Below are 17,658 nucleotides of genomic sequence, written 5' to 3' on the forward strand. Positions count from 1 at the left end.
GGCCTGACTCACAAAATATTGAGTTGTTGGCCACTGGACACCTGAACTTATGTTGGTGCCTAAGAAATGGTTCCAGGGCAGGGCCTGTGGCTCAGTGAGCTGGCCTCATATACTGAGGGTGGCAGGTTCAAACCCAGCCTGGCCAAATTGCAACAAAAAAATAGCCAGGCGTTGTGGCAGGCACCTATAGTCCCAGCTACTTGGGAGGCTGAGACAAGAGAATTGGCTAAGCCCAAGAGCTAAAGGTTCCTGTGAGCTGTGATGCCACAGCACTCTACCAAGGGCAACAAAGTGAGACTCTGTCTCTAAAAAAACAGAAAAAAAGAAATGGTTCCAGAGGACTTAGTTATCAGAGTTGCATTTCATCTAAAGAGTGAGTAAAGAAACTTAAAAAAAAGAAGACGAAAATAAACTTCTAGTTCAGCTTGAAGAAGAAAAATCTTAATGAGGTCCTAAGAATTCTCACCTCCTTAATGGGTTGTGATGTATGAAAGGCATTAGACTTGAGGCCTTGATCAACACCCAGCACTTTTGAGGTACAAGGATTCAAAGACATATTTCAGCTTTAGGAAAACTGGGGACCAAAACCCCTGCCAGCAGATAGATAGAGCTCTTGCCTAGAAAGTACTTAAGCAAAATACAGATTCCTATCTGTCAGGCCTGCTACAGAAGGGGTTCCTGCTGACAATGATCTTTTTGTAACCCTGTGTTCCATCATATCAATGTTCTTATCCATAAATAAGTGTTGGCCCCTGAAGATAGTGCCACTATCTTACAATTCATATGAAATTACAAAAATCTCCTTCTAGCCAGGTGTATCTATCCTTTAAATTTAAAGAGAAAAAAGGAGGAGGGTTTATAAAAACCTGTCCCTTTGACTTTCTTCTGGGTTAGGTGAGATACAGTCCTGTGGAGTTGGAGGACCTGGAAGAAGAGAATTCAAGAGGAGGTTGTGTCACTTTGGTCTGAATGTGCGCTTCCCACCTTTCATGTTTGCAGGGCTCTAACTATAGGATTTCAAAGCAAATTCCATTTTTCTCTCTTCTCTAAAGGAAAAACACAGATGGGCTATATGGAAGAAATGGATATTCAAGGTCCTGCCAGAGAAAGTGGACGATACACCCCGCCTGAGAGGAAAGCCTGCCTTTCCCACTTCAGTACAAAGAAGGGCAACATTGAGGGAAACTGGACAGGAAGAAGCAAGAAACTCTTGAGGCCACGATCTATCCAGAAGTCATGGTTTGCACAGTTTCCATGGTTGATCATGAACAAGGAACAGACAACTCTGTTTTGCTGTGCTTGCCGAGAATATCCATCTGTCAGGGACAGACGTTCAAGATTAATAGAAGGTTATACAGGACCATTTAAAGTAGAGACGCTTAAATACCATGCCAAGAGCAAAGCTCATATGTTCTGTGTCAATGCCTTGGCGGCAAGGGACCCCATTTGGGCAGCTCGTTTCCGAAGCATCAGAGATCCATCTGGAGAAGTACTGGCCAGCACAGAGCACCTCTTCACTGCAGATTATCCCCTATTCTATCCCCCAGGGTCTCTGGGAGATTTCAGTAGCATGACTGAGCTCCTGCCAAGCCCAAGAGCTGAACTAGAGGACCCTGGAGGGAATGGAACAATTCCTTCTTTGTATCTAGACTGCATTTCAGATTTGAGGCAAAAAGAAATCACTGATGACAGCAACATCTCCTCAAATATTAATATCTTATGTAATGGTGCTATTGAATCCTGCAGTCAGGTAATACATTTATAGTGATTGCTCTGTCTTCCAGAAAAGGGTTATGTACTGAGAATAACATATATTACTTAATGATAATGTAAATAATAATAGCAATATTGCTATTATTATAATGTTGTCAACTAATACACTAATAATGTACTAGGCATTGCTTTAAGTGTTTTACATATATTATTTAATTCAAACAATGATATTATTACCATCTCCTTTTTACAAATACAATGCACAATTAGTGGGACAGAGCATTCTAACTTCTGATATAAAGGGAGCAATAATCTTCATTCAGAATCCAGAACAAACACAGAATTCTACCTCTATGAAATAAGAAGCACAAAACTGTGACAGAACTCTTTCTTTCTTTCTTTTTTTTTGTGAGACAGAGTCTCACTATGTTGCCCTGGGTAGAGTGTAGGGGTGTCACAGCTCACGGCAGCCTCAAATTCTTTGGGCTTAAGCAGTTCTCTTGCCTCAGTCTCCCCAGTAGCTGGGACTACAAGCGCCCACCACAATGCCTGGCTATTTTTTGGTTGCAGTTGTCATTGTTGTTTAGCAGGCCTGGCTGGATTTGAACCTGCCAGCCTCGGTGCATGTGGCCGGTGCCATAACCACTACTATGGGTGTTGAGCCAGTGACAGAACTCTTAAATCAGGGTCCTCAAACTACGGTTCACAGGCCACATGAGGCGGTGTGATTGTATTTGTTCCTGTTTTGTTTTTTTACTTCAAAATAAGATATGTGCAGTGTGCATAGGAATTTGTTCGTGGTTTGTTTTTTTTTTAAACTATAATCCGGCCCTCCAACTGTGTGAGGGACAGTGAACTGGCCCCCTGTTTAAAAAGTTTGAGGACCCCTGTTAAATAAGCAGTATTTTTTACATTTTAACTTTAGCTTTGGAGTCACATAGCACTTTTAAACATTGCAAGCTTTTCTTATACATTGTTTAATGTAATGTAATGTTCCTTGATGCTAATACTGCAAGTGTCATTAAACTCATCTTGTTGGGAGAAAACTGAGACCTGAGGAAGTAACATATTCATTGCCCAAGAGCTGTTGTAAATGGTGGACTCTGCTCAGAGCCCTTGACTGCAAGTTGGTGCTGTCCTTCCACTGCCCACAGGACTGCAGGACCCTGGATGACTCTTGTGCTCACTTTAGGTTTATTTTGTAATTATTTAATTCTTTGGAAAATTGCCCTCTAAAGAAACTGTTGATTGGAATCTTTCAGTAACTAAAACCCTCTCTATTTATCACCTATTGCATACAAGTAAGATTTTACTGTCATATTTTTAATAACCCCCTCCAGGAGTCTAATGGGAGTAGCTCAGCTATTCCTCATAGCCAGCATCATGAGGAATTTGGCTCGTTTCGAAGCTCATATTTTTCTAGAATGCAGAAAAACAGCAGGGCAGCACCTGTGGCTCAAAGGAGTAGGGTGCTGGCCCCATATGCTGGAGGTGGCGGGTTCAAACCCAGCTTCGGCCAAAAACAGCAAAAAAAAAAAAAAAAAAAAGGCCAGAAAAACAGCAAAGCTCCTTTCTTTTCTTTGATGTTCATGTTCCTGATATTTTTTAGCTAATAAACAGATTATAATCAGAATTCTTTCAGCAGTGAGGCATATGTAAACATAGTCACTGATTATAACCATCTTTAGTTCTTTTTGACCACTTCTTCCTTCCTATCCCACTGGGAAATCTTAGCAGGTTCTCGTAGAGGCAGAAAGTCACTGCTGTAGTTGTAGGTGAGTCACTGCTCTCAGGACTCTCTCTAAAGACAAGGTATAGGCTCTTCTGAGATGCCTATTTTTATTACCTCCCAGGAGATGGTAGGATCTGACTGAGGCTTATTTCGTTTTTACCTACTAATTCTGGGCCCTATGAATTTGATTCTGTGACTTTCTGTGGATAAACCAACTCCTCAGAGTGCATCTGGGCTGCTTGGTGAACTTTCCAGGAGGACTGAGTCTTAAGACGTCCCCCAGAAGTGTCATGCAGGCATCTGACAGAGGCGTGCTGAGTGACTGTTGCTCTTTGTTGCAGGACCTTTCTGAAGAGGGGCTGTTGGAGGTCCCTGTGTTGAAGGAGCTCCCGTTGGTGTTCGAGGATGTGGCAGTGTATTTCACACGGGAGGAGTGGGGCATGTTAGACAAGCGGCAAAAGGAGCTGTACAGAGATGTGATGCGCATGAACTATGAGCTCTTGGCATCCCTGGGTAAAGATTCCCGGAGGCTTTTATTCACTGCGGTCATTTGACTTGGGAAACTCACAGGGTATCTGTGCTGGTGCTCATCATCCTGCTTCTGCCTTCTTCCTGTACATAAGCAGGCGGGGAGAGCATCTTTTGTCCCTTAGAGCTTTCCTTTTAGGTTCCTGTATTTTATCACCTCTTCATCCATTTGTCCATACATCCATTCATCCTCCATCAAATATTTAATGAGTACCTACTGTGTATCTGATGAACATGAATGAGTCAAGGTCTCTAGTTTCAAGGGCTAGCAGGCTTGTGTAAGAAGCAGACATTTTAATAAGAAACTATGAAATAATACAGTCTCCTGTAAGAGCTTCCAGAAGAGTACCCTGGAGCTACTGAAGAGGAAGTCGTTGCAGGAGAGAGCAGGAAGGCTTTATAGAGCAGGAAATGCCTTAACTGAGTTTAAAACCAGGTGGAGCAGAAGAGGAAGGCATCAGACATGGCAGAGGGAGGGGACAACATGAGCATACCCCTGGAGGCTAACGGGGTTCCAAGTGGATCTGACCCCTCTGTCTGTGCAGCTTAGGGCCGAGGCTCCAGGTGTCAGCCTGGAACACGGGGGTCACTGCGTTTGGACTTGGGGGATTATGAGGGTAAGAGTGGTTATTACTTTTTAAGATAGTATTCTGATCTCCTGGGTCTGTTTCTTTTTCTTGCCTTTGCCTCTTTCTGGTGACACCCAAGGTTCTTATGTAGCATCAAGTTGGAAAGACAGCTTTTCGTCTCTGAAAGCTCTCACTTAATTTCTTTACTTTATGAACATACATTGTGACAGCCTGGCAGAACAGGCTGCTGTACGTAACTTAGGAGTTCCAGGAGCCACCTCCTGGACATGACTTCTGCAGAATAAGAAGAATATTTAATGATTTAATTGATGTCATATCCCCTTATTTATACTGCCCTTTCAGGTATAGCTCAGATCTGGATTACTTTCTAAACATTACTCACCCACATAAGTGCTTTTATCATTGTTCACAGTTTTTAAATACCTCCTCAAACATTCAGAAATGACTTGAGTAATTATTTGTTTTGAAGCACCAGAGGTTTTGGAATCATGCTGTAGGTCCAGGGTGTCCCTCCAAAGGGCATTGCTGTCCCAACTATGCTGAAAAGCAGTGCAAATGAGTGGGAAATTCGTTTGTAAAAAATATACATGTTCTGTTTTTTTTTTTTTTTTGAGACAGAGCCTCAAGCTGTCACCCTGGGAAGAGTGCTGTGGCATCACAGCTTACAGCAACCTCCAACTCCTGGGCTTAAGCAGTTTTCTTGCCACAGCCTCCCAAGTAGCTGGGACTACAGGCACCTGCCACAACACCTGGCTATTTTTTGGTTGTAGTTGTCATTGTTGTTTGGCAGGCCCGGGCTGGATTCGAACTCGCCAGCTCTGGTGTATGTGGCTGGCGTATTAGCCGCTTGAGCTACAGACACCAAGCCAAAACATGTTCTTAAAAAATGTTGCGTTTTCCTTTAAAGTAATCTGTAGGAGCTACAGGCTTTGCGCTATGGAACCCCCCCTTACTGCCCCCCACCCCCAGCATCTGTGAAAGTGACAGGTGGGCAGTAGTGACAGCTGCTTCTCCCACAGCTGCAGTGGGCCATCTGTGAATGTTTTGTTTTTAGACAGAGCATAATCTAAGCATTTTATCATTTTTCTTTTTTAAATAAGCTAAGAAGTAGGGAAGTCTTGGTTAACTAGGTACATTCAGTCTTGGTTAAGTCTTATTTGGGAAAAATACAATCAGAAGAGGGGTTAACTTTGCTTGCCCGGAGGCAGGAATTAGAAAGACTTCCTAGGGATTGGCGGCACCTGTGGCTCAGTGAGTGGGGCGCCGGCCCCATATGCCAAGGGTGGCGGGTTCAAACCCAGCCCCGGCCAAACTGCAACAAAAAAAAAATAGCCGGGCATTGTGGCGGGCACCTGTAGTCCCAGCTGCTCTGGAGGCTTAAGCCCAGGAGTTAGAGGTTGCTGTGAGCTGTGTGACGCCACGGCACTCTACCCGAGGGCGGTACAGTGAGACTGTCTCTACAAAAAAAAAAAAAAGAAAGACTTCCTAGGGATGAGTGTAGCCTCCCCAGTTGTCTGTGAAATTAAATCTGGTACAGGAGTCTAGAAACTGAATTGTGTGTGAGTATGATTCTTTTTAGTTACTTCAATTAGGTCTCCCGTTACTGTCTTTTAACTATCCCCCAATTTAAACAATTTTTCATGTTTGAGATAAAAAGCATTTTAAAGAGCCTGGAGACTGTAAGTAACTATGCCCAGCATAAAGGATCTGTATGTTTAAAAGTGATCTTTTAAAAGGCATCAAGCCAATAATTGCAATATAAAATAGTGTTGAGACATAATGGAGATTCTCCAGTTATTATTTTTACTTGTTTTTTTAATTTATTTTTTTTTCTTTTATTGAGATAGAGCCTCGTTTTGTCACCCTTGGTAGAGTACTATGGCATCATAGCTCACAGCAACCTCAAACTCTTGGGCTCAACTAATTCTCTTGCCTCAGCCTCCCAAGTAGCTGGGACTATAGGCACCTGCCACAGTGCTATTTTATTTTTGTTTAGCAGGCCCAGGGCTGGATCGAACCCACCAGCCCTGGAGCACGTGGCCAACGCTCTAACCACTGAGCTCTGGTGCCCAGCCTTTTATTTTTTATCTTCCATACTTTCCTCCCCAACTCCCTGTGGCAAGTGCTTTAAGCGTTCAAAACTAAATATTTCTAAATATTTTGAATTATCTTTTATTATTTTTTTGCAAATAGAACTCCTTGGAGCAAGCTCAATTTTTAAAAAAAGAAAACATCTGTCATAATTTTCATGGTTAAGAAAAGCCATTTTCAAAAATGTCTCATTTAAGCCTGGCATGGTGACTCACACCTGTAATCCCAACACTCTGGGAGGCTTAGGCAGGTGAATTGCTTGAGCTGAGGAGTTGGAGACCAGGCTGAGCAAGAGTGAGATCTCATCTCTACTGAAAATAGAAAAGCTAGCTGGGTGTTGTGGTAGGTGCCTATAGTCCTAGCTACTCAGGAGGCTGAGGCAAGAAAATCTCTTGAACCCAAGAGTTTGAGATTGCTGTGGGCTTCCCTGACACCAAGGCATTCTACCCAGGGTGAAAATAAGGCTCTGTCTCAAAAAAAATCTCTCAACTATTTCTTAATGTTTCTTGTATTTTAATCTTGAAACACCATGATCTGCTTATACTGGGTGTTGTAGAAATCCTCTAGATTTTTATTATGGTAGTTTTTTAATTCTGTCTAGAAATAACCAGTGGCTTTTGCTATTGCTTGCAGAGCCCACTTGTGTTTATATAGCTGAGGTCCCTGTTCTCTGTTGCCTGTAGACCAGGGAATACTGTCAGTCCCCAGAGGCTGCTCTCATGTCCTTCCCCTAGAGCTGCCTCCACCCTCAGGTGACAGAGTGTGTGGAATCATAGTGTGCTTTGAAGCGCTGACCTCCCTGTCTCCTGCCAGCCTAAGAACACTCCCTGCTTTTAAAGGGCTCCTGTGAATAGGTTGGTTCTGCTGGCAGACATGCCTTTGCCATGTAAGTGAACATGATGGCAGGAGCCACCTGTCTTTGTGTTTATAGAGCCTACCCACACCCAGAGGGAGTGGGGATGAGGTAAGGGGAAGGGTTACCTGTTTTCAACCTAGAGAAGGTCCTTTTAGGGGGTAATACACACAGAGAAGCACTTAGCAATAAAGGGATATGAATATCATTTTCTCTCAAATGGTTCAGAAATATGTATATACACAAAAGGAGAGTGTGCAAGTGAGCTAATGAACATGGAAGAGCAGATGGGGCAAAATGGGAACAATTGGAGTTCCTTGTATTATTGACAAGTTTCTATAAATTTGAAAATATATCAATATTTACCAAAAAGGAAAAATTAGCAAACAAAAGCTCAGAGTTTGTGTACTAGTAAAAATTCTGGACTGTGATTCTTTAGGAGTGTTTGTGACTTCTGCAGACACCCCCTCAGCCACTGGGGGCATCTCTCTGCAGTTGCCTTGACACAGGCAAATGTCTTCTGCAGTGTGTCCCATACAGGCTCCTTCCCGGGCTCATCACACCAGTAGACAGCTGTCTTGGGCAGAGTCCCTAGAAGATGACTCTAGGCCTCTTCTCTTTTCCCGCCTGGCCTTGTCTGGACCAGGAAAACACTCACGGATCTTTGTTGTCATTCCTGTTGGGAATGCAGGTACTCCCAACATGGCCTCCTGGGCGTGGCAGTCAGTGTCTGCCTCAGTCTTGTCCAGGCCTGGATTCACGGCCAGCCTGCACCTCAAGGGATAGTCAGATTAGGGGAAAGAGTACACCCTGCTCTGCTCCATAGTTGGGGAGAGAGGTTCACAATACACTTGAAAGCTCTTTCCAGAAGCATCTCTAATACCCAACTTCCTGACCTTTTTAGTTTCCACTTTCTGCAAGTGAGGGCTGGGCTGGTCATCTAGTTTTGGAATGTGGGATGGTTGGTTCCTACTTGTTTTGGCTAAAACAGGCAGACAGAATCACACTGTAATATCTGTTGCTTGTGTTTATTGCTGTTCCTGATTTATTGATTTTAGATATCTATTGATTCCTACTGTGGAAGATGGAGATTCAGCCCTCTTACATCACCTGTCCCTCCCTTTTCCCTCCATCTTCTCAGAACAGGTATATCACACTTTTGGGGGTAAAATCAATGTAAATTATTTGCCTACATATGATTATGTATTATTTCCAACTGAGCAAAGATGTATATTATGATGATATTTCCTTTGTTGTAAGACTTTATTCACCTGAAAATTTTGCTAATTTTCTTGACTCTCACCAATTCTTCCCAAACTTTCCAGAAGACCTATAAACTCCTCTGAGGAGTCTTTTACACATGCTCAAGCATCCTTTGTTCTCTCAGTTATTCTTTTTCTGGAGACTTCCCTCACTGAGCCTCCGTCCCCTGCTTTTCTAACCTACTTCCTCTTCAGACCTGCTGCACACCTGTGGCTTTAGTCTCTCCACCCTTCCTGGGTTGGACTCTTCTTTCTTTCATGGTTTATATCTTCATTTTGGGGGGCCACATCTTTTAGTATTTTCATAAGAAAGGGTACATACTCAGCATATCTGAAAATACACCCTCCCAATTGATTAATGACTTGGTTGGGCATAGAATTCTAGGTTGGAAATAATCCTCTTCAAAATTTTGAAAGCATTGCTCTTTTGGTTTTCCAATGCTGTTGAGAAGTCTAATGCCTTTTTGTGCCTGAATCTTTGACTATGACTTATTTTTTATACTACAAAAGCATTTTTTTGTTTTTTGTTTTGTTTTGTTTGAAATGTATCTCATTTTGTCACCGTGGGCTAGAGTGCCATGGTGTCATATCATAGCTTATGGCAACATCAAACTCCTGGCCTCAAGCGATCCTCCTGCCTCAGCCTGCTCAGTAGTTGGGACTACAAGCATGTAATCTTTTTATTTTTTGTAGAGATGGGGGTCTCACTTCTTGCTCAGGCTGGCCACTCCAAAAACATTTAAAATCAATTCCAGTGTTCTCAAATTTTTAATAATCTGCTTTCATAAGGATGTTTTTTAAATCTTTTGTTCTGGGTATTTGGTGCTTCCCTTCCATGTGGAAACACATTTTTCAAGTGTGGGTAAATGTGCTTGTATTATTTCCTCTATAGTTTCTTCCTATATATTTTCTCTTTTCTTTCTTCCACAAATTCCTATTAGTTAAATACTGGATTTCTTGGATGGAGCCCCTAGTTTTCTGTTTGTTTCTTTTTTTTATACTATTCTCTTAGAGATTTCCTCAGTTTATTTTCTAACAATGCTATATATTTGTTTTTCATTCTATTGGGTTTTTTGTTTCTAAGCACTCTTATCGCTCCTTTCTTAGGTGGCTGTCATAACTTTTCTCTCTGTTTTTATATATATATATATATTTTTTTTTTTTTTTTAAACGGGGTCTCATTCTGTCACCCAAACTAGAGTGCAGTGGCATTGTCATAGCTTGCTGCAACCTCAGACTCCTGGGGTTAGGTAATCCTCTGCCTCAGCCTCCCAAGTAGCTGGGACTACAGGCGCCAGCCACCATACCAGGCTAATTTTTTCTATTTTAATAGAGATGGGGGTGTTACTTTTGCTCAGGCTGGTCTCAAACTTTTGATCTCAAGTAATCCTCCCACTTTAGCCTCCCAGAGTGCTGGGATTATAGGTGTGAGTCATCATGCCTGGCTCTCTCTGGTTATAATTCTTATTGTTTTGAAGTTTTATCTTGCTCCCTGCAATATCTCTAGTTTCTTAAATCCTTTTTCTTACTTGTTTTAGTCTCCCTCTTTCATATCAGAGGCTTTTCTTAAATAATTATCTCTAGATTCATTTGTCTGTAAAAATAACTCTTTAAATAACCAGTTGGAAGCTCTGTGCATGGCTGGGATACATCAAGGGGTCAGTATTGTTGGGTGATCAGCAGCAAATCTGGGTCTCTCTTTATAAGAGCATACAAAAGTCAGTATCTGTCGTCTTTTGCGGGGAGAGCAAGGGGCAACTCCATTTCTCCAAAGAATACTCTTTCCATCTCCTGCTTAGAGGGTATAATAAGCCCAGCAGTGCCCTGGGAACCTAGTGGTGCACCCCTCATTGTTTACGCACCACACTCTCCTTCATCTTCCACTCCAGCCAGCACCCGGGCTCAGAGCCTTCCTGGTAAGTGTTTCTGTAGATTTAGTCTCTGTTCTCCTGGGTGAGGTGGCGGTGCTCCCCAGTTTCCTGGATTAACCAAGAGGAACTGGGCTCAAGCAGCTCTCTGTGCAGACGTTGAGCCCTCTGTTCCCTCCCATTCCTCACCCTCCACCTACTCCCGACTTGCTACCTCCGGTTTCTGAATCTTTCTGGGACTCTGCGGTACAACTACCTTGCTTCTCCATGCTCCCCTCTACAGGCATTCAGTGTATAGTCCTGTTGGTGCTTCTCTTTTAATTCATTTCCTTCCAAAAATGTATCATTAGCATTTGTAGTCCAGTATTTCTCTTATTATTCCTTTGTTCTCACTTTAGAGATGTTTATTTTTTATTTGTATTTTTTAGAGATGTTTTAAGAAGGATGTATGTTCAATCTACCACACTCCAGTAATTTATTTATAGAGTAGTAAGTTTGTAGATACACATGTATACATGTGTACATTATAAATATAAATATGTCTAAGTGAACCAGTAGTGAAAAATAATCTCCCGTTTACTTTGTCCTTCAATTCCTTCTCAGAAGCACACACATTCACATAGACACACACAAAAGCGTGTAAGTAAATACTGATGGATTGTATCCTACATCAGGGAAGTGATTTCTTTGCATACTTCTAGACAATGTGCACATAGTAAGTAAAGGGCAGTGCTTAATCCAAAGACAAATTTTTCTCTCACCAGAGTTCAGGTTCCATTGCAGATGGTAGGTATTTTCAGGGGGCCTTGCGAGTGCCCCATTAGGTAACCCGTGTAGTTAGCTGCCTGCCATGGGTTCACAGAGGAGGCCAACCATGGGTGGCATCTTCCACTCCCCATGTGGCTTTTTTTTCATCCCTGCCTTCTTTTTCTTTCTGCTTTATCCTCTGTGTTCGTTCCTGTTTCCACGCTTCCCTACCCACGGATGCATTTTGCTGGCTTGTGGCCCCCAAAGCTGATCCACGGGGTGGAGGCAGCTGTCCACCCTGGCTGGAGCACACCCCCACCTGGCCTCCTCTTCTGCACTTTGCTGGGGTGTGCTTTCAGCCTGCCTGTGGCTACTAGACTGTAGCAAGGACAGAACCTAGCAGCATCCTGCACAGTTCAGGGGCCAGGTCAGGTCAAGGTAGGCTGCTTGACTCTGTGTAGCAGTGATCTCAGTGTGACTCTTCATCCTGTGACAGAGCCTGCAGCTGCCAAACCAGACTTGATCTCCAAATTGGAAAGGAGAGCTGCACCCTGGATAAAGGATCCAAATGGGCCCAAGTGGGGAGAAGGTCATCCTCCAGGTGAGTCCAGACCTACTAAGTTCTGAGGCATGTGCAGGGTGCAGGTAGCTGTGGTAAATCACTCATCCCATACTTGGTGTGTATCTGGTGTCACACAATCCCATGTGGCCAGAGAGCACAAGGCTGGCATAAGGACCCACAGGATTAGCAGCAACTCCTGGGGAACCAGCCTGACTTTTACTGAAGAGAATGGGGAGGGCTTAAATAGCCACTAGTAGTCTCTGGAAAGGTGGATCTTTATGCTTTGCATAAGCGGTGCTTAGTGAATTGGGGGTATCTTAGCTGTTAGAAGACTTCAGAGTTCTAGAAAGCAGAACCAAGCATGATTTAATTTTCTCCAAAGGGAAAAAGATGGTGGCTGTAAGAGAGGTAGACACACAGGCTGTGGCTGTGGACTCTGCACCACTTCCAGCTCCTTCTGTGGAGCCGTGTACCTCCTACTGCAGCTCCAGCATCTGTGACGTAGAAGTGGATGGGCCCAGGAAAACCAAGAGGACTTACAGACCCCGTTCCATTCAGAGGTCATGGTTTGGGCAGTTCCCATGGTTAGTAATTGATCCCAAAGAGACCAAGCTCTTTTGCTCAGCTTGCAAAGAAAAACCCAATCTCCATGACAAATCATCTCGGTTAGTAAGAGGTTACACTGGGCCTTTTAAAGTGGAGACTTTAAAATACCATGAAGTCAGCAAAGCACACAGGCTCTGTGTCAACACCATTGAAATCAAAGAAGACACCCCCCAGACTGCCCTCATCCCAGAGATCTCCAGCGACCTCATGGCAAACATGGAGCACTTCTTCAATGCTGCCTACTCCATCGCATACCACTCAAGGCCTCTGAATGACTTTGAGAAAATCCTGCAACTCCTCCAAAGCACTGGGACCGTGATTTTAGGCAAGTACCGAAACCGCACCGCATGCACTCAGTTCATCAAATACATCTCAGAGACCCTGAAGAAGCAGATCCTTGATGATGTCCGGAGCTCCCCCTGCATGAGCCTTTTGCTGGACAGCTCCACTGACACCTCTGACCAGGCCTGTGTAGGGATTTATATCCGCTACTTGAAGCAGATGGAGGTGAAGGAGTCGTACATCACCCTGGCCCCGCTCTATAGTGAGACAGCAGATGGGTACTTTGAGACCATTGTTTCTGTCCTGGATGAGCTGGACATCCCTTTCCGGAAGCCTGGCTGGGTAGTGGGCCTGGGAACAGATGGCTCAGCCATGCTGAGCTGTAGAGGAGGCCTTGTGGACAAGTTCCAGGAGGTCATCCCCCAGCTGCTGCCTGTGCACTGTGTGGCGCACAGGCTGCACCTGGCCGTGGTGGAAGCATGTGGGAGCATCGATCTGGTGCGGAAGTGTGACCGGCATATCCGTACCATATTCAAATTTTATCAGTCCTCAAACAAGAGGCTGAGCGAGCTGCAGGAAGGTGCAGCTCCCCTGGAGCAGGAGGTCCTCCGCCTGAAGGACTTGAACGCTGTCAGGTGGGTAGCCAGTAAGAGGCGCACACTGAATGCTCTCCTTGTGAGCTGGCCTGCCCTTGCTAGGCACCTCCAGAGCGTGGCAGAGGCTGGGGGCCAGGTTGGGCAGAGGGCCAAGGGTATGCTAAAGCTGTTGAAGGGCTTCCACTTCGTCAAATCCTGCCACTTCCTTCTGGACTTCCTGAGCATTTACAGGTCTCTGTCTGAGGTGTGCCAGAAGGAGATCGTGCTGGTCACAGAGGTGAATGCCACACTGGGCCGGGCCTACATAGCACTAGAGACCCTCCGTCACCAGGCTGGGCCCAAAGAGGAAGAGTTCAATGCCAGCTTCAAGGATGGCTGGCTCCATGGCATCTTCTTGGACAGAGTGGAGATGGCAGAACAGCGGTTCCAGGCAGACAGGGAGAGAGTAGTGCTCACTGGGATTGAATACCTCCAGCAGAGGTTTGATGCAGACCGTCCCCAGCAGCTCAAGAACATGGAGGTGTTTGATACTATGGCCTGGCCAAATGGGATTGAACTTGCCACTTTTGGGAATGATGATATTCTCACCCTTGCCAGGTATTTCAAGCTCTCTCTCCCTGCAGGATACAGTGAGGAAGCTCTGTTGGAGGAGTGGCTGGGCCTGAAATCCATCTCCCAGAACCTCCCATTCTCCATGCTGTGTAAAAACACCCTGGCCCAGCATTACAGCTTCCCCTTGCTGAGCAAGCTCATGGCTGTGGTGGTCTGTTTGCCTGTCTCCACCTCCTGCTGTGAGCGAGGCTTCAAGGCCATGAGCCGAATCAGGACTGATGAGAGGACCAAGCTCTCCAATGAGGTGCTCAACATGCTCATGATGACAGCTGTGAATGGCGTGGCAGTCACAGAGTATGACCCCCAGCCTGCCATCCAGCACTGGTACCTGACCTCCTCAGGCCGACGTTTTAGCCACGTCTACACCTGTGCCCAGGTGCCAGCCCGCTCCCATGAGAGTAAGTACAAGCAGCCGAGAATAAATTCCCTGGATGTGGGAAAACAAAGCAAGCTAATCCAATCTTCCCAGTCCTGTGCTGAGCCAGCATTCTCACCATGTCAGCCAGCAAGATGAGCTTGGTCTGCAGGCATTCCTGGCGGTTGGGTAGTGTGCCTAGGCATTTGCTAGACCAGTGGGCCTTGATACCTGCCTCCAGGCTCCTGTGACCCAGCTAAAAAGACCATGCAAGCTCTAGGCAGCAGGGCACAGTGCGAAGACTTCTGGAGCTTGTCTGCTCAGGTTCAGTGCTGGCTCTGTCCCATAACTAACTGTGTGCCCTTGGACAAGTCAGCCTCTTTGTGCTTTGGTTTTTCATCTGTCAGTGAGTTAATATATGCAAAGCACTCAGAACAGAGTCTGGCAAGAGGAGCAAATGGCGCTAGTTAAAGGTTAAGACCAATACTGGCAATAACTAGCAGAAGGCGAGCCACGCTGGCAGCATCATCATATTCTAAGTGTGGCTGCGTAGACTCTGGACCATGTAGGGATTTTCAGGAGAAAAGAGGTCAGCTCAGGTCAGAGTGGTTGTGCAGGGGTCGTGTGTGTGTGTGTGTGTGTGTGTGTGTGTGTGTCGGGGTTGGTCAGCAACAGAGAGCGGAAACAGCCACGCTAGCCGGGAAGGGGGAAGTAATGTTAGAAGAGAGGACAAGTTGCTGAAAGACAAACACAAGAAGTTTTCTCTCTGCAAGTAGTCCCTGGAAACCAAAGAGAACATGCCAGTCATTGGGTTCTCCAGGCCGTTCTTATTTATGTGATGGGGGCAGAGCAGGGGTTTCTCTCTTTCGGCATCTTCTTCTGGCTGGTGTCCTGCCTGCTTGCACAACCATTTTTCTCTCCTATCACCAGCAGTGGGGCTGCATCTTAGAGCTAACAGGTTTCATAGGAAGCAAGGTGGCCCTGAAGCCATAGCAGGGTGGTGAGGTGAAGAAAAGAGGCAGGGAGAGCCAAGAGGGAGAGTGTGGTAACTCCATCACCTGAGCAGCTTGTTAAGTGCCTTGTTCTCAGAGTCCAGCCTTGAGGGGAGAGGAGGATGGTGGCAGCTACACCCTTACACAGGGTGTTCTTTCCATAGGGATGGAGGGACTTATACAGACACTTGGTGTGATAACATCCCCGCTTCCTGGGCAGGAGCTCTCAGCCTCAGTACTATTAACTCTGGGGCTGGGTGTTTCTTGGCAGGGGCCTCCTATGCATTGTAGGAACTTTAGCAGCATCCTGGGCCTCTATCCTTGCCGTACCCACTGGATACCAGTAGCACCTCCCAGCCCCTTTGTGACAATCAAAACTATCTCCAGACATTGCTCCTGGAGCAGAAATATGGCCACTGAGGGAAAAATTACCCCTGGTTGGGATCTGCTGTCTTAGGGTAATGGAATAGCAGAGTGAGAACAGGTGAGAGCTCAAGAGCAATCCCAGTCCCATCTCTGGTCTGTTCTGCCATGTTCTCTTCACTGAACAGCCTTGGGACAAAGCTGGAGTGGGCAGGGGTCCATCGTGTGACCAATCTAATGGCTGTTCTCCTTCCTCCCTCGCACAGGTGTGGAGCTCAGAAAGAAGGAGCCGGGTGCTCTCTGTGTTGGGGGGTCCGGGACCAAGGAGCCACTCATTCTGCCCCCCAGGGAGGCAGTGGAAGTTCGGGAGGACTGCATCACAGACCCTTCTGGGCTATACCCCAGCACCAGTCTGGGGCGCCCTGGCATGTCCTGAGGGAGGGGAATCCTTGGCATTGCCTTGGAGATGCCTCTGCAATCATGGAGACAGGCTCTCTGAAGATGCTAGTCTTCCCTAGTCTTTCTTCGGTGGGGACACTCTTTAAGCACTAGGAAGTGGATAGTGACAAGGTAGCAGAAGGCTGTATGCCAGAGAGGCAAGGGAGCCATCAGGCCCTGCAAGCACAGTAGTGCTTCACAGTATATCGTATGCTAAAAAGGTTCTTAGCTCAAGTTCTTTTTTTTTTCTGAGACAGAGTCTCACTATGTCATCATTGATAGAGTACCGTGGTGTCACAGCTCACAGCAACCTCAAACTCTTGGGCTTAAGTGATTCTCTTGCCTCAGCCTCCCAGGGAGCTGGGACTACAGGCATCTGCCACACGCCCAGCTATTTTTTTGTTGCAGTTGTCGTTTTTGCTGACCCAGGCCGGGTTCGAACCCACAAGCCTTGGTGTATGTGGCTGGCACCCTACCCACTGAGCTACGGGTGCCACCCAGCTCAAGTTCTTTTTTAAGGTGCTCCAGGAAATAATCACATCATGAAAGATTTCACCCCCTGTTCTAGTGGCAAGAAGACTTTCCTGAAGTGGGAGAGACTGTTGGGTCAGGGGCTTAAAGCAGCACCCAGACTTCTGGGCATTCCTGGGGAACATTCCAGAGAGGCTGCCCATAATCTAAGTGGCAAGGGGGAAAGACCCCTTTCTTAGGATAGAAGATGACTCCATTTTAGGGACAGTTGGCTTGGCTGCAAGAGTTCCCAAGAGTCACTATTCTGGGGTCTCTCGCCCTGGCTCTCATGGCTCAGGTGGGGAGCTTGTATCAGGGAGTTCCTCTGCCTCCTCCCAGGGCTTCCTTCAGAACAAACAAACAAAACCTTTGCACAGAGCACCCAAGAGAGGTTCTCTTCCCACAGCTCCGAACAGTGCAACCAGTATCCTATGTGACACGGAGTCCGGCACCTCCCACACTGGAGCACTATCTGACCCACAGTCCACGAGCTCATGTTCCTCAGGAGTGAGCAGGCCCATGATGGAGCTGGGAGGCTAGGGATGAAGCCCCAACTCTGCTACAGGCAGTGCTTAACTGTAATTAATCCCTTCTTCTTTTCTGTGCTTCAGTTTCCCTCTTCATGGAGTGGCAGCAGAGAATCCACATGTTTGCTGCCTCCTTGTCTGCCATAGGGTTAGTGAGTGACAGATCCTTGAGCTTCTTGAAAGAAAGACCTCGGCCTGCACAGTGTGGACTTAGCTGCCTTCAGCCTCTGTCCTGGTCCTTAGTGGGACAGGTATGAATTTGCCCCCAAAGCCCTTACTGTGAGATGGGGTACCCTCCTGGTGTATCATCTACATGACAGTCTAGTCCACTCTTGAAGTGGCTCTAGGGCCTCTACATGGAATCACTAGGACTCCACCCAGATGAGCCAAGTCAGATGGGCTCAGTGACTGGGGTCTCAGCTCCCCCAGGA

The 17,658-nt window shown here is 46.0% G+C and overlaps 1 protein-coding gene across 2 annotated transcripts in view; it reads left to right on the top strand.

Annotated features, from left to right (window-relative positions):
• ZNF862 (zinc finger protein 862) overlaps positions 1-17,478 on the top strand; it is a 28,563-nt gene extending 11,085 nt beyond the window's left edge. Inside the window, exons 5-10 of one of the 2 annotated variants that reach the window (XR_008383670.1) lie at positions 1,053-1,750; positions 3,787-3,958; positions 11,881-11,985; positions 12,329-14,440; positions 16,019-17,278; positions 17,375-17,478. Coding sequence is in view for 1 of the 2 variants with exons in the window: in XM_053609169.1 (XP_053465144.1) it covers positions 1,053-1,750; positions 3,787-3,958; positions 11,881-11,985; positions 12,329-14,440; positions 16,019-16,188 (3,257 nt within the window). In the remaining variant the exon portion in view is untranslated. Of the gene's footprint in view, positions 1-1,052; positions 1,751-3,786; positions 3,959-11,880; positions 11,986-12,328; positions 14,441-16,018 lie in introns of both variants that reach the window. The other variant, XM_053609169.1, reaches the window with a different exon arrangement.
• Positions 17,479-17,658: the final 180 nt, after the last annotated feature.

Source organism: Nycticebus coucang, chromosome 11 (assembly GCF_027406575.1).
Source record: "Nycticebus coucang isolate mNycCou1 chromosome 11, mNycCou1.pri, whole genome shotgun sequence".
NCBI lineage: Eukaryota > Metazoa > Chordata > Mammalia > Primates > Lorisidae > Nycticebus > Nycticebus coucang.